Below are 13750 nucleotides of genomic sequence, written 5' to 3'. Positions count from 1 at the left end.
CGTGGTAAAATGTTCACTTTTTTGTGGTTTACGTGCCGGAAGCTAACCGTCATCTAGGGAGGATTGGTCAACCTGAACCTCTTGGACTGTGTCAAGCTGCTTTGAGTGGTTGTCATGTTATTACGAAGGAATCCGGTGGATCCAGCTTCTCAACGGATGATGTGGAGGAACTCTAGTCAGAGATCTGTCTTGGGGGACTCTGTCTTCAACCATTGAAGAGGCATGCCAAGAAGGCTGCTGTTGTTTCTAGGCTATGATTTTACAAATGGATCATATATCTTGGTATTGCAAATTCATTCAGTAGCCTGCACATCCGTTAAATGACATTGCCCAAATGTAACGCCGCGAATGCCTCAGGCCTTCTTCTCAATAAGCCTATCAAAAATCTGTCCAATGGCCTTGGCACTCTTCTTGGGGACTCTCTTCTGGTCTTTCTCGTAGTCGATATACGTGACGCCAAAGCGAGTCTCATAGCCCTCAGCCCATTCGAAGTTACTATTTGGATCCATGGTCAGCCACACGTTCTCTAAAATCCAAGAGCAATAGGAAAAAAAGAAAACACATACTCCATCAAACTCCACGCCATATATGCCCGCACATTGACCCCGTCCAGGGTATATGCATCAGCCATGGCTCCGATATAATCCCTGAAATACTGCACGCGGAAATCATCCTCGAGCAACTGGTCAATCGGCAAATCGTTTTCGCCGAGAATACTCGTTCCGTTCTCCGTGACATAAATCTTGGGATATCCATAGCGGTCACTGAGCCACTTGAGCAGCTTGCGGAACCCGATGGCGCACGGCCGCAGCCACGGCGACTGAGTGATGGGCCCGATGCTGTGCCCGTTCTTGTCCTCGAGCAGCAGCTCCAGGTTTCCCGCCACATCGGTGGGATCGGGCTCCCCTGTTCGGGCCCGGATGTAGTTCGCACAATAGTGGTTCATTCCGTAGAAGTCATTGCTACCGTGCACGAGGGCGAGGTCCTTGGGTGTCCAGCTCGGCAGGCGGGAGCCGAGTTGTCGGGTCATGCTGTCAGGGTATTTGCCGTGGTAGATGGGATCGGCGAACCAGGAGATGGCGAACTCGATCTTGCGGTCGCACGCTTCGACGTCGGCTGGGTTCTCAGGGTCCCATGGCTCAGCCCAGTCGCCTTTATATATCATCTATTAGTTAGTCGCAGCTCTCAAGAGGAAGTTCTTTCTACCTACCATTCAGCGTAATGCCAATTTCACCACCATCCCGCGCCTTGAACTCATCCCGATATATCTTCACAGCAGTCCCATGCGCAACGAGGATATTATGCCCGACAATCCACGGCTCAGTCGAGCCATCACCGACAGGGTTCTTGGCTCGATTACTTGTCCGGCCGGGGGCATGCTCGCCGAGGTTATATCCGAGCACGCTGCTACACCAGGGCTCGTTGAAGGTAATCCAGTGCTTGACTTTCGAACCGAAGGCTTCGAACACTACGCGAGCGTAGCGTGCATAATCAGCAACGAATTCGTCCTTGTTAAGGAGGCCGCCGTAGCGCTTCTGTAGCTCCTCGGGGAGATCCCAGTGGTAGAGGGTGATCATCGGCATGATCCCGGCTGCGATCAGGTCGTCGATGAATGTCTGGTAATGTCGCAGGCCTGCTTCGTTAACGGGGTCGTTGCGGCCGCCGAGGGGGATGATTCGCGACCTGATTTAACCCGAATCAGCGATGGTCTTTTATTTCCAATTAGACAAAGCCGGAGTGGGAGTGTACCATGACAGTGAAAACCGATACGCCATTGCACCGCAAGTCTTCAACAGCGCAATGTCCTCATGGGTGCGGTGGTACGAATCGCAGGCCACCTCGCCGGTCCCGCCGCCTGCGACCTTGCCGGGGATTTTTGAAAATGTATCCCAGATGGAAGGCAGGCGACCATCTTCGTTCGCAGCGCCTTCAATCTGGTAACTAGCTGTTGCAAACCCCCAGACAAAGTCAGACGGAAGACTAGATTGGGGTATGGAGCCCATGGTGGTGATCGATGAGCGCTTCGCTGTAGACACAAAACATTTTTGCAGCGGTCCGCAATTATTTATACTTCCTTTGTCTCCTATTCTTTTGTGGAACGGCCAATGCCTCTTAGGGCTGAGTGGATGAGCATTTTCTAGAGCTTCCTGATCGTGACAGGATGTCTCTCCGCGATCCGGAGCAGACGCCGCGTCGAGAGCGTTGGGCGGCTCCACCAACGCGGACTTAAACCAGATGGGTCTAGTGGCACAGGCTGACCGGGATACGCTCTGGACGGGCCGGATTCCGAACCGATACGGGAAAAAATACGAAAAAATATAATGCATTCTAAGTGATAAGGACAAACTCCCAAGATCCAGAGAATAACAGGCCATAGCTCTAAGACGTTTCGTAATTCCTGCCAAGGCGCCCCAGCCTTGTCCAACTCCGCCCTATGCGTGATCAATTCGTCGATTCATGAGAGTTCCATTCCTTCTTCGTCGTCCAACTCGTCCAGGTCATCCGTCGCAGACCCCAGACGTAACTGCGAGCGTTTCACATCTCGGTCACCCAGACCCTCCTCCATCTCCAGTTCTGGGCCCGCAATGATACGGCCCTCCGTGTCCACTACCTCGCACAGCTGGATCAGGCTTTGGTGGCTCAGGGACTTGAAGCCGTCTGTCCGCACCACGCGACCCCAGTGGGTCAGACAGAACTGTGCGGCTCGTCGCATCAGCCACTGCTCATTTGTCCGTCCTGCGCGCTCCCAGACAATCGCGGCATTATCAACGTCGATCTCGCGACTCAGTCGGTTAACACACAGCAAGCGGAGTTTCGGCATGTCGTAGAGGTTGGCCATGACCAGCATCCCAGCCACGTCGACGACGTCGGAGCAGTACTCCGGGTGTCCGGCAATGCTGTCTGTGTAGAGGTAGTACAAGAAGGCGCGCACAACCGAGTAAGGCTCCGGGATGTGCATCCGCTTCGTGTGATACTCCGCCATCTGCGCGGAATACAGCCGTTTGAAGTGAGGCCACCGTAGCTGCAGGATGATCTTGTGGACATGGATGGGGGCAGATGTGGAGGGACCAGGCTCGACAAAGGTCGGCTTGGCACGAGATGGGGAAGGGGACGGGGTATCGGGGATATCGTCCGAACAGGAACCGTCATGATCATCGCGGACCGCAGTGATGACAAAATCACTGCCGCTTCCTGCCTCGGGAGGTTGGTCGAAGACAGCAGAGAGGTCAGCTCCCAGCCCAGATATGGATGAGGGTCCAGAGGGATCGGATTGCCAAGACGCATCCTGTTCGGGCGCTTCTGCCGACAAGTCGTTGCCTAGCAGCCCATACTTCTCCAAGTCAATGGAGAGTACCTCGCTCATGTGATTATCATCACCGCCCCCGGGCGCATTCCCAATGTCAAGACTGCATCCCAGCAGCCACGCTTTGGTCCCACTCTCATTGACGGCACAATAGTGCCACCGGTAACCGGGCCGGAAAATCTCCTGTCCATCGGCCAGCCTCTGCCACCGCAGGGAATTCAGTTCTAAGGCCGACAAATTGCAGTCATGCGACCTGACGGTTTCCGACGGTGTGATCAAATCGAGCAGAACCCCGGATGCATAGGACTGGAAGTGGGTACCTGAGAACAGGGCAGGTACATGAGGCCCAGACTGGAATCGAAGACAAGAGATGGACCCGGGAGCAAGGGGCTTGCGCCGACCAAGACTGCGCACTTGAACGCTGCCAGAATTGGCGGCATAGCTTCCCGCGCGGCCGGTCAATGACTGCGATGGACTAGAAATGGAGCCTGGGCTATGAGTAACGTTGTTTGCTGCGTCGAAGGAGTCCACGGTACCTTGGGAACTGTTGATTCCAGACAGAGACGGTGATCCTTTGAGGTCGAGCCAGTAGATATCGGTTGTCCGCTCCATGTTCGGCCCCAATCCGCCAAAGATCCAGAGGCGGTTGCCCCAAACCCACGCCGTGTGGTCGAATCGAGCGGTGAAACTCCATGTCCGAGACCAGGTCCAAGTTGTCAGATCTAGATAAGTCAGGTCGTCCAGGATGACATTATTTTCGCCAGTCACTCCGCCCACGATAAACAGCTTATCATCGTGGATCACTGCTGCATGGCGTGCCCGTCCCCGGGGGATGGATCCACGAATTTCGGGTTGGGTCCAAGTGGATGTGTTGAGGTCGAGGATGACCACGTCGGAGAGGTATTCGCGATGCTCATTTTCTCCTCCGAACACGATTAGTTTGTCACCTTGGTACAGCGTGGCCGTATGACCTAGAGGGCAAGCACACAGTCAGTTCTATCGATTAGGTGCCAGAAGAATGGGGCAGGGCTTACCCATTCGCACTCCTGGAATGTCGCCATAGTTGTCGACCAGTTCCCATCGCAGAGCGTTCAAGTCCAATTTGAGAACGTGGTTGTAGACTATAAAAGGAGACTCATTAGCGGCGGATCATTTCCTGCAGTAGACACACCGGATACCAACCTTCATCGGTGTACTGGTCGAACCCTCCAAAGGCATAGATCTGATCATTGCTGCAGTATGTTACCGAGGCATTCACCAGGCATGCGGGAACATGACCCTGGGCCTTCCTGATGCTCGGGCGATAGTCCGCGCTGGCCCGGCGACCACCAGCCGGGCTGGCTGGCATTAGGTATGCGTCTTGTTCCATCCGAGAAACTATCGAGGGGCTCCAGCCAGAGAGCATGGGGGCAGTGGTGGAAGATCCCGCTCGGGCAGAAGATAGTCCTGCGAGTGGGTCGTAGTGGACCTGCGAGAAGGATAAGGCGTTGCGGTGGGGGGTGGAAGGAGGAGAGGATGTAGAAGGAGAGTGCGCCATCAATCAAGGATCAGTGTTGGAAAATATGGATGGGACACCCCCACATTGTACGGTGAGGCTCACAAAGCGAACATCCCGCTTGGTTTCGTCATGAGCGAAAATCCTGAACGGGAAGGCGTAAGAGGCGGATCCAAAGTTGCTGACATACCATGGCCCGATCGGGATTAGCGTGGTTGGTGCTCACGGTAACCGTTGCCCGGGAGAAGCTTCACCTCTATACTCTCTATTTATTCGCCTTCGCCCCCTGCTCTGACCTTCCTCTGACCCTGTATTCTCTTCTTCTCTGTCTTCCCTTATTCTCTACATCTTCTATATTCTCGTCAACCACTGCCTGCATCTTTTTGCACTGCATCTTCCTATCGCATGTACTTCTGTTCCTTGTGAGCGTCACCCTATAGTCAAGCAGTATCTGTCAATATGGCAACTGCATCGATATCCACCCCTGTCAAAAGCCATCATGGCCTCTTTTCCTCCAAGACTGCTGGTGGTCGAATGCCGCTAACACCCTCGCCTCGTCACGCCTCTCCCTTCACTCCTCCTCGTCAGGCCGATGCAGGACGGAGCACATCTGGGCAGTCCGTCTATGGGGGTAACTTGTCTTCCTACTTTGCCAAGTCGGTCTCCAAGACCTCGCGGACATACCGTGATTCCCCCAAGTCAAATATCGCCCGGATTCGCAAGTCGCCAAAGCACCTCGAGCTGGGCGTTTCCGATTGGACTCTGACTGGCACTGGCGCTTCTTGCACACAATCCCCCTCCAAAGAGCGCACACGCCGGGAACTTCCCACCCGGACAAGACCCAGCAAGACTACCGTCCGCATTTCTCACAACGCTGGTGATCGTTTTATTCCCAACCGCAGCGCCAGCGAAGGTCTGGCCACCAATGGAACTGCAAAGCCGGACGAGAATCAGCGTCCCAAGACCAGTGGTAGCGAGGGGTCCTCTGTGCTAGCCAGCGCAGCCAGCGCCTTTGACATTGGTGGCCGTGGATCCGATGAGGATCTCACTGCAGCTCTGGAGAACTTGGGTCTGGATGACAATGAGCCATCATCTGCTTATTCTCGGCCCGCTCCCGATGCCGTTGCCTACGAGTCGTCGCTGGCCAACGCCTGCGGCGTGAACCTGAACACTCGCATCCTTGCCTTCAAGCCTCCGCCTCCAGAGTCATCCAAGCCCATTGATCTTCGTGCTCAGTACAACCGGCCCCTCAAGCCCGCCAAGTCTTCGGCTACGCAGTTCCGCCGGCGAGTGCAGACTGCCCCTGAGCGGGTTCTTGATGCCCCCGGACTTCTGGATGATTACTACCTGAACCTTCTCGACTGGAGCTCTGGAAATCAGGTCGCTATTGGTCTGGAGCGAAATGTGTACGTCTGGTCTGCCGAGTCTGGTACCGTGAGCTCTCTGCTTGAGACTTCCCCCGACACCTACGTCAGCAGTGTCAAGTGGAGTGGTGACGGTGCCTATGTTGGTGTTGGTCTTGGAACCGGCGAGGTCCAGATTTGGGACGTTGAGGAGGGCACCAAGCTCCGCAGCATGTACGGTCATGACTCCCGTGTTGGTGTCATGGGTTGGAACAAGCACACCCTGTCCACTGGTGCTCGTAGCGGACTTGTGTTCAACCACGATGTGCGCATTGCCGACCACAAGGTTGCCGAGCTCGTCTCTCACACCTCCGAGGTCTGCGGTCTGGAATGGCGCTCCGACGGAGCCCAGCTGGCTACTGGTGGCAATGACAACCTTGTCAACATCTGGGATGCTCGCTCCCTCTCTGCCCCCAAGTTCACCAAGACCAACCACCGTGCTGCCGTCAAGGCCCTCAGCTGGTGCCCCTGGCAACTGAACCTGCTCGCCACCGGCGGTGGGTCTTACGATCGTCACATCCACTTCTGGAACACCACCACCGGTGCCCGCACCAACAGCATCGACACCGGCTCCCAGGTGACTAGCCTGCGGTGGAGCAACCACTACCGTGAGATCGTCAGCTCCAGTGGCTTCCCGGACAACTCGCTCAGCATCTGGAGCTACCCGACCCTGGTGCGTAACGTCGAGATCCCCGCCCACGAGACTCGTGTCCTGCACAGCTGCCTTAGCCCTGATGGCCAGATGCTGGCCACTGCCGCCGCCGATGAGAGTTTGAAGTTCTGGAAGGTGTTTGAGCGCAAGGCTGGCACCAGTGCCTCAGCTGCTCGGGAGGGAGGTGTGGGCAGCAAGGCCCAGATGACCAAGTCCATGACCATTCGGTAGATATCGATATGCATGGAGCGTTTTGGAAAGGACTAACTACTAACTATTTTGATTTTAATATCGTTTGGCTGGAGTTGAGGTGTTGTTCATTGTACCTAGTTTTTCTATAAGCTGGTTGTACAAATACCATTCTTACTGCTATTCTTCTTTTCATTTTCGCTATCTCTCTATCCACCCTGTCCGCTGTGCCTCGTTCCTTTATACTTGACCTTGGCAGCTGCTGACTAAGCGCCGGTCGCAGTCCTTCCACTTCGACCGCAGTCACTCAACTGTCCCTCCTCAACTCATCGGCCACATCCTTCCCCGGCCGCCCATCCCTTGTTTTCCTCTCAGTTCTGTCCTTGTGGTTTTCTCATTTCATCGACCCCCTATCATTGAACAGTCTTCGCACACCAGTGGTTTGCTGTTGCGTCATACGTGAGGTGCCGATCCACCTGCGCTCCGGCTTGCCCGTTCGGAAGGCCTCCTTTCACGCCTCGAACCAAGCCCGCTGAACTCTCAGGACGTCCAAGATCATTCATTTCGGTCTCCAGAAGCTCGCCTACCCTGCCCTGTGTGGTCCATCCCCTCGCCATGTCCAACAGTCAAGTGGTACGTCCGGTCTTGCGACAACCTACCCTACCCGGTCTGGCCGGAAAACTTCCTTCCATGTTTCCTGTCCCTCTCGCTTCGGTGGATCTGCTATCTTGCCTCGATCAAGGGATATTGTGAGGTTTTGGCTGACTCCAGATGATTCACATAGGGACCGGTGTTCGAACGCGTCATTCAGGAAGTCTGCGATGCTTCCCAAGTTGATTTTGAGGAGAGTGGTGTCGACCAGCAGACACTGCATGATCTGAAAGAGGTAAGCAGAACATCTTTTCTCTTCTAGGTGTTCCTATCGTGGATCTGGAGATGGAATCACCCAAAGCGGGGGGCCTTCGGAGGGGTGCGGGAAGCGGCTGCTTATGGGTGTGACGGGCCTGGTGCACAGCCTCTTTATACCGTTGGCCGGCCTTGTTGACCCGCCAAGCGCCGTCTCAACCACCCCGGTCGATTATCTCACCTAACCACTTTTTTTATGTTGTTTGGCTTTTTGCTAACCCTCCGAAAATAGACGTGGCAAAAGAAGCTCTCTTCGGTCAACGTCGCCCACTTCCCATGGGATCCTCCTCCACCCCAGCCCGCTCCTCCTCAGTCCCAAAACTCCGTCCTCCCTGCCACGGCTACTGTGCCATCCAACGCTCCTCGCCCAAATCCTTCCCAGGTCCAACAACATGTTCCCGCGTCGCTGCCGCCCGTGTCGGCTCCCGCAGTTGCTGCGAATATGGCCCAGATGCCCCGCATCAAGACTGAACCGGGATCCAACGGCCAAGTCGGTCTGCCTCACATGAACAACCCAATGCCTGCGCACACACTCAACCCGCAGTCAGCTCGTGACCGCGCCGTCCACCAAATCCAGCAAAAGTACGGTGCTGCAGCAGCGACTTCCGTGAACCAAATGCAGAACCATCACCCCGGTCCGATGGGCATGCCTGGCCAGATGCACCCGCACGCTCAATATGCCGCCAATGGACAGATGCCCGCGATCAAAACGGAACCGGGCTATCCCGCAACCACGCAACCCAATATGGGACAGACCGATGGCGCAGATGATGGACTGGCAGACTGGAAAGCGGAGGTCGCTCGCCGGCGAGAAGCAGCCGCGGCACAGAACGGACAAGGAGATCGTTTTCTCCGTAAACAGGTGAAGCAGCGAATGCTTGAGATGGAGGCGGGTGGTCTCCTTCGTCCCTTGGATGAACACGAGCCAGAGTCCTTTTCCCGTGCGGCTCACCCCGCGCTGGCCGCAAACATGCCCGCCGAGACGTCAGTGACTCCGAGCATTCCGGGACAGTTTGACGGCGCGGATGGCGAGGTCAAGGAAGAGGCAGACGAAGACGCCATTAATTCGGATCTGGATGACCCGGACGATCTGGTTGCCGGAGAGCAGGACGACGATGAGCCAGATGGCCAGGTCATGCTGTGCACATACGACAAGGTCCAACGGGTCAAGAATAAGTGGAAGTGCACATTGAAGGACGGCATCCTGACCTCAGGTGGCAAGGAGTGAGTTTTTTCTTCCATTTGTTGCCATTCATAATTATACTAACATTGGTGCAGATACGTCTTCCACAAAGGCCAGGGCGAGTTCGAGTGGTAACCAACACAACCAAGCCTTGTCTCTTCCATCTTTCAATGTGCACATCCTCCCATGTTGTCCGAGATGAGAAACCTTCCCTCCCTTCTTCATCCCTCTTGTTCCCCTGTACCACCTCTCTTCTCAGATATCCTCCTCATGCCTCCCTCTAAAGCTTTGAATGGGTCGCCCACCCCCCCCCCCCCCCCCCCCCCAAAATGAAAAAATTATCCTGTGATTTTGAAACGACTGGTCCCAGCAACCGAAACGTCTCTGCTGTCCTTGGTTGCTGCCCAGGTACTTCTTTTTTCCACCCTTTTTTCTCTCTACATGCCTTGCCTTTTGTGACTACCGCGCCGCGTCTCTTCTTCTCGCCTGGCCCTTTTGAAAGTTGAAAGTCAACCTGGCAGCCCACTTTTTCCCATCTGTTTGTCTTTTTTTTCAAACAGACTTTGTCTTTATTTGCGTGCATCGTCGCGCGCCCTTATGATGATTGTGTACTAGAATGCAAGGTCGATCCACACATAGGTCTTCAATGGATGAGAAATTGATTTGAAATGAGCCGTCCTCGTCCTCTATTAGAGTGCTAGTGTCTTGTAGATCTGCACCCTAATATACTATAGCACTTGCTACGTGGTACATCGGTAGTATAGAGAGAATAAATAGAATCAATCAATGAGAAATAAAGTGAGAAACGATAGACAAGAAAGCAAAGTGTATCAAGGGACAAAGAATAAACCATATCTACACGATCTGACGCCGGAGAAAGTAAAAACCGTACTTTTTTGTTGTTTCTTTTGTCTTTTTCCTCGAAGAAAGACAACCAACCCACCAACCCCATCATCTCTCCGGGTCGTGTGGGAGCGAGGAAGGAGATCGAGCAATCAAGCAAGACCTCCCCAGACCAGCCTTCCTCGCAGACCAATCAAATCCCATGGTCCATCATCATCATCATCAAAACCCAATCGTCGTCTCCTTTTTTTTGGTGCGGCACTGCTGTATTCGACAGAACTCTCGGGGCAGCCGCCTTTTTGGTGGGGGGTTGTTGTTGATGTTGAAGGGAGCAATTCAAACAGAAAGAAAAGAGCAAATAGCCAACCCTTTCAAAGAGACAAAACACAAAAATCAGAAAAAGCACACCGTACAAAACAAGCAGAAGATGATGCCCAGCCTCGCTTTCTCACCGAAGCCTGGCGTGTTGTGTCACAAGTTGTCGTGCGACACTCTAGTACAACAGTCCGGCTGAAGGTTGGCCTCTTCTAGACCGATAGATGGCCAGAAGTACCTCTTTCTTTCAAGAGCTCTATTGCCAGTACCCAACGTGGTTCTGGAAAGGGAGAGATATCGAGCATAAGACAAAAGTGGAAATGCCAGTGCCAGTAAGCCCATGTACCCATACCCAACACACGGATGGAAAAAGGAAGACCAGAAACCAAAAATCTCCAAGAAACTCCAAGAGCACCGGAACCAGTAAGTCATGAAATCGTGTGCGGGAGCGAGCCTTTTGAAAGTAAGACAGAAGATAAGAAAAGTGGCCTGTTTTCTCTTTTTCCCCGAGAGAAGAAAGAGGCCGTTCATATCATCAGTCGCGTCGGTCAAATTAGGTCGAAGAAGACAAAAAGAGAATTGGGTAGGAGGAAATAGATGACGATCTTCATAGAAGACCTTCTTCGCCGATTCCAGGGAGGCCAGCTCCAGCCACGTTGATGTTCTGTCCCTGCATCACGCCGCCGCCTAGGTTCAGATTACGACCTCCAAGCTGAAAGTCGGGGTTGCAGGGTGGGGAGTGCGACTTATGGTACTTCAGTCCATTCAGGTTCTTGTACCGCTTGCCGCACACCTCGCACCGGTAGGGCTTCTCTTTCTCCATGCCGAGGGTGCCCGGGTATGGGGCTGATGTCTCTGGGTTGACGATCGAGAACGTGCCGTCGGCATTATCGTGTAATTGCTGGTTGTTATGTCCGTGCTAGATAAACAGTGTTAATTGGAAAGAAAATCAAGTGTTGGGGAAAGACATACAGCTTTGTGGTACTTAAGGCCATTCTGGTTCTTGTATGCCTTTTCGCATCCGATGACAGGGCACCGGAACGGCTTGGGCTCCTCGTTGGGGAGGATTGTGGTGGTATCTGGAACACCAGCAGCTAGTTGCTGCTCCCGGATCCGTCGTGCAATATCGCTGTTGGGCCCGTACTGCGCTCCACTGAGCTTGAAGTGGGCGTTGGGAGATCCCATGCCGCCGTTGGGGCTAAATAGACGCTTGGCCGGCTCATCGATGCAGAGATCAATCATATCGTTATTATTCCCCGGGAAGCGTCCGAATTGGCCCTGATTTTGGCCCATTCCGTTGTTCTGCATTGCCAAATCGCCAAATCCACTGAGCATGCTTTCATCAATCTCTGCCGGTGTACCGGGTCCCGAGGAATCAGGTGTATGGCGGAACTGGGACGCTTGGAGGGGGTTGGCCGTAAATGTAGGAGTGTTGACGGAAGAGACGGTTGGGTTGTTCTGCAAAGAAAGTGGGAGCCCGGATCCGATCGGCGTACCCGGTTGTGACGACTGGTTGAAGCCTTGAGGAGTCGGGAGCATGCCTAGACTTAGTTGGCTGCTCTGGTTGGAATTGCCAAATCCGCCCTGTCCACCGTCATGTAACTGGGGCGAGAACAACTGCGAGGTAGAGTCGTCCCCATCTCCCATAGGCTCGTCCAACTCCATGTCATCGATCGTGTCCAAATCCGCATGCTGGGGGGTGGATGGATTCTGACTCTTACGCATGTCTAACGTCCGGTCAGGCTGCAGGCCGCGTCCATTGCCATGTTGCTGGCTCTGTTGCTGTGCGATCGCGGCGGCGGCTAAGGCAGCTCGATTTTCACCCTGGCTCGGCCGGTGCCCCTGGTTGGGCGACTTGGTAGCATGCGCTTCCTCGTAGTGTTGTAATAGGTCGTGGAGGGTCGGTAACGTCACACCGCAGCACGAAAAGTCCCGCATGAAGTTGGCCTCGAGTTTCGGCAGGTACGACGACGAGTGAAATGATGGCGACTGGAAGGTGAATGGTGATGTGCCAGTCATAATAATGCTAGACGGAAATTTCCGGTCAGTCTTTTATTTTTTTCTGTCATGCGGTGCGACAGAAGGAAATGCACAGGATTTCCCCCCGCGCACGCGTTCTCGATCTGTTGGGCCACACTTACTCATCTCGAATCCAACTGCCGACAGACACACCACCCCAGCTCATTCCGCCTACCAGACTTCCTGCGAGCGACTCCCGGCGTCCTTTGTCGCGGGCCGATCCTGCCATGGAGATGGGTTTGGTGCCATTGCCCCATTGCGCAGCGGTGCCGATGGAATCCTTACGAGGAGGAGGGGCCTTGAACATCCCAAGTCCGCCGCCCGGGTGATGCGATATGCTGCTGGTGCGCTCCCCGGTGCCCGCCTTTTGCAAAGCGGATGTCAGATTCGACGCCTGCTGGCCCGGCGGGGAGACCGAGGTTGACTGGCGAGTGGCGATGTCTATCGGAGTAGCGCCGGCCATGATGATGAAATTCTCTAAGTGTTGGGTTTGCTAGTCAGACAGGCGATTTGTCGTGAATCGCCAAAGAAGCCCGTATCACCTTATCCGATCTGCGCGACAACCCGAGGGAGGGGGAGGGGAGGTGCTGATGACAGATAATCGAGTGAGACGCTCTCTCGCTCACAGCGATCAGGGGGGAGCAAGTGAAGACGAGGAAAGGGTTCAGGCGACCACGAACGACCCTTGAGAAAGATGGGTGGACTAAGTGGGCTGGCGTTTTTGGGCGGATTCAGACCAGGGAGTCCACCTTCGGATGATGTCCAGTACCGTTCTGGTACCAGTCGAGGAAGGCGGCGTTGACGTTGATGTCTCGGATGTCTTCTAACCAAGACGGGAGAGGGCGATGAAAACAATGAGAGAATGACAGAAAGGGACCGTCCAGCGTTGAGGAAGGGAAGTGTCGAGGGAGTCGAGTCGAGTCGAGTCGAGTAGAGCAAGTGATGATCGGGGAGGCAAAGCCGGTTTGGGCTAGGCGCCGTATCGGCCGGTATTACCTCACGTGTTCTCTCTGTCCCCGTCTCTCGAGAACTAACGAACTAACTACCGACAAGAACAAACTAATTGCAACAACAAGTGAGGTCACCCAGGCTGCTCACTACTCTTGTTGGCCTCCATTATCCCGTTATTCTCCCCGCCGGGGAGATCGTTGCAACGATGACACCACCACACCGCTTGCAGGGTCAATACAGAACGCCGAAAACCGAGCGGTCCCCGAACTAGTGACTAATCTGGTCGGCCCATGATGATGATGATGGTGATGATGTGATGACTGTCTACTAGGACTGGCCATGTCGCTAAGTGCCAACGGCGGTGGACTTGCTTGTACACTCGCAATGAAGAGCACTGCTCCCTCCGAGGAAAAAGGACAACCAACACTCTCCCACACCCGCCCAGGTGGAGCTGCCGCCAGCCGCTCGCTTTCCCATACTACATATCGGA

General features: G+C 54.5%; 5 protein-coding genes across 5 annotated transcripts; 2 read left to right on the top strand and 3 right to left on the bottom strand.

Annotated features, from left to right (window-relative positions):
* Positions 1 to 353: 353 nt before the first annotated feature.
* N7510_001225 (glycoside hydrolase family 1 protein) lies at positions 354 to 2003 on the bottom strand (the record flags this gene model as incomplete). The annotated part of the gene is made up of 4 exons (XM_056973152.1): positions 354 to 495; positions 567 to 1152; positions 1211 to 1683; positions 1750 to 2003. The coding sequence occupies 4 exons, from the start codon at positions 2001 to 2003 to the stop codon at positions 354 to 356; spliced, it is 1455 nt and encodes a 484-aa protein (XP_056838269.1).
* Positions 2004 to 2455: 452 nt separating this feature from the next.
* On the bottom strand, positions 2456 to 4709 carry N7510_001224 (Kelch motif domain protein; the record flags this gene model as incomplete). Its single annotated transcript, XM_056973151.1, has 3 exons — positions 2456 to 4275; positions 4339 to 4425; positions 4487 to 4709. The coding sequence occupies 3 exons, from the start codon at positions 4707 to 4709 to the stop codon at positions 2456 to 2458; spliced, it is 2130 nt and encodes a 709-aa protein (XP_056838268.1).
* A 549-nt stretch (positions 4710 to 5258) lies between these two features.
* N7510_001223 (WD40 repeat domain-containing protein) lies at positions 5259 to 7085 on the top strand (the record flags this gene model as incomplete). Its single annotated transcript, XM_056973150.1, has 1 exon — positions 5259 to 7085. One exon carries the CDS (start codon positions 5259 to 5261, stop codon positions 7083 to 7085), a length of 1827 nt encoding a protein of 608 aa, XP_056838267.1.
* A 573-nt stretch (positions 7086 to 7658) lies between these two features.
* N7510_001222 (transcription initiation factor IIA large subunit) lies at positions 7659 to 9267 on the top strand (the record flags this gene model as incomplete). Its single annotated transcript, XM_056973149.1, has 4 exons — positions 7659 to 7676; positions 7828 to 7929; positions 8182 to 9173; positions 9228 to 9267. The coding sequence occupies 4 exons, from the start codon at positions 7659 to 7661 to the stop codon at positions 9265 to 9267; spliced, it is 1152 nt and encodes a 383-aa protein (XP_056838266.1).
* Positions 9268 to 10897: 1630 nt separating this feature from the next.
* Positions 10898 to 12772, bottom strand: N7510_001221 (zinc-coordinating transcription factor SFP1; the record flags this gene model as incomplete). Its single annotated transcript, XM_056973148.1, has 3 exons — positions 10898 to 11209; positions 11263 to 12316; positions 12432 to 12772. The coding sequence occupies 3 exons, from the start codon at positions 12770 to 12772 to the stop codon at positions 10898 to 10900; spliced, it is 1707 nt and encodes a 568-aa protein (XP_056838265.1).
* Positions 12773 to 13750: the final 978 nt, after the last annotated feature.

Source organism: Penicillium lagena (genome assembly GCF_028827675.1).
Source record: "Penicillium lagena strain IBT 129212 chromosome Unknown utg000001l_segment0_segment0, whole genome shotgun sequence".
In the NCBI taxonomy this organism is placed as follows: domain Eukaryota; kingdom Fungi; phylum Ascomycota; class Eurotiomycetes; order Eurotiales; family Aspergillaceae; genus Penicillium; species Penicillium lagena.
The sequence above is the reverse complement of the archived record's forward strand: the minus strand, read 5'-3'. Positions and strand labels throughout refer to the sequence as shown.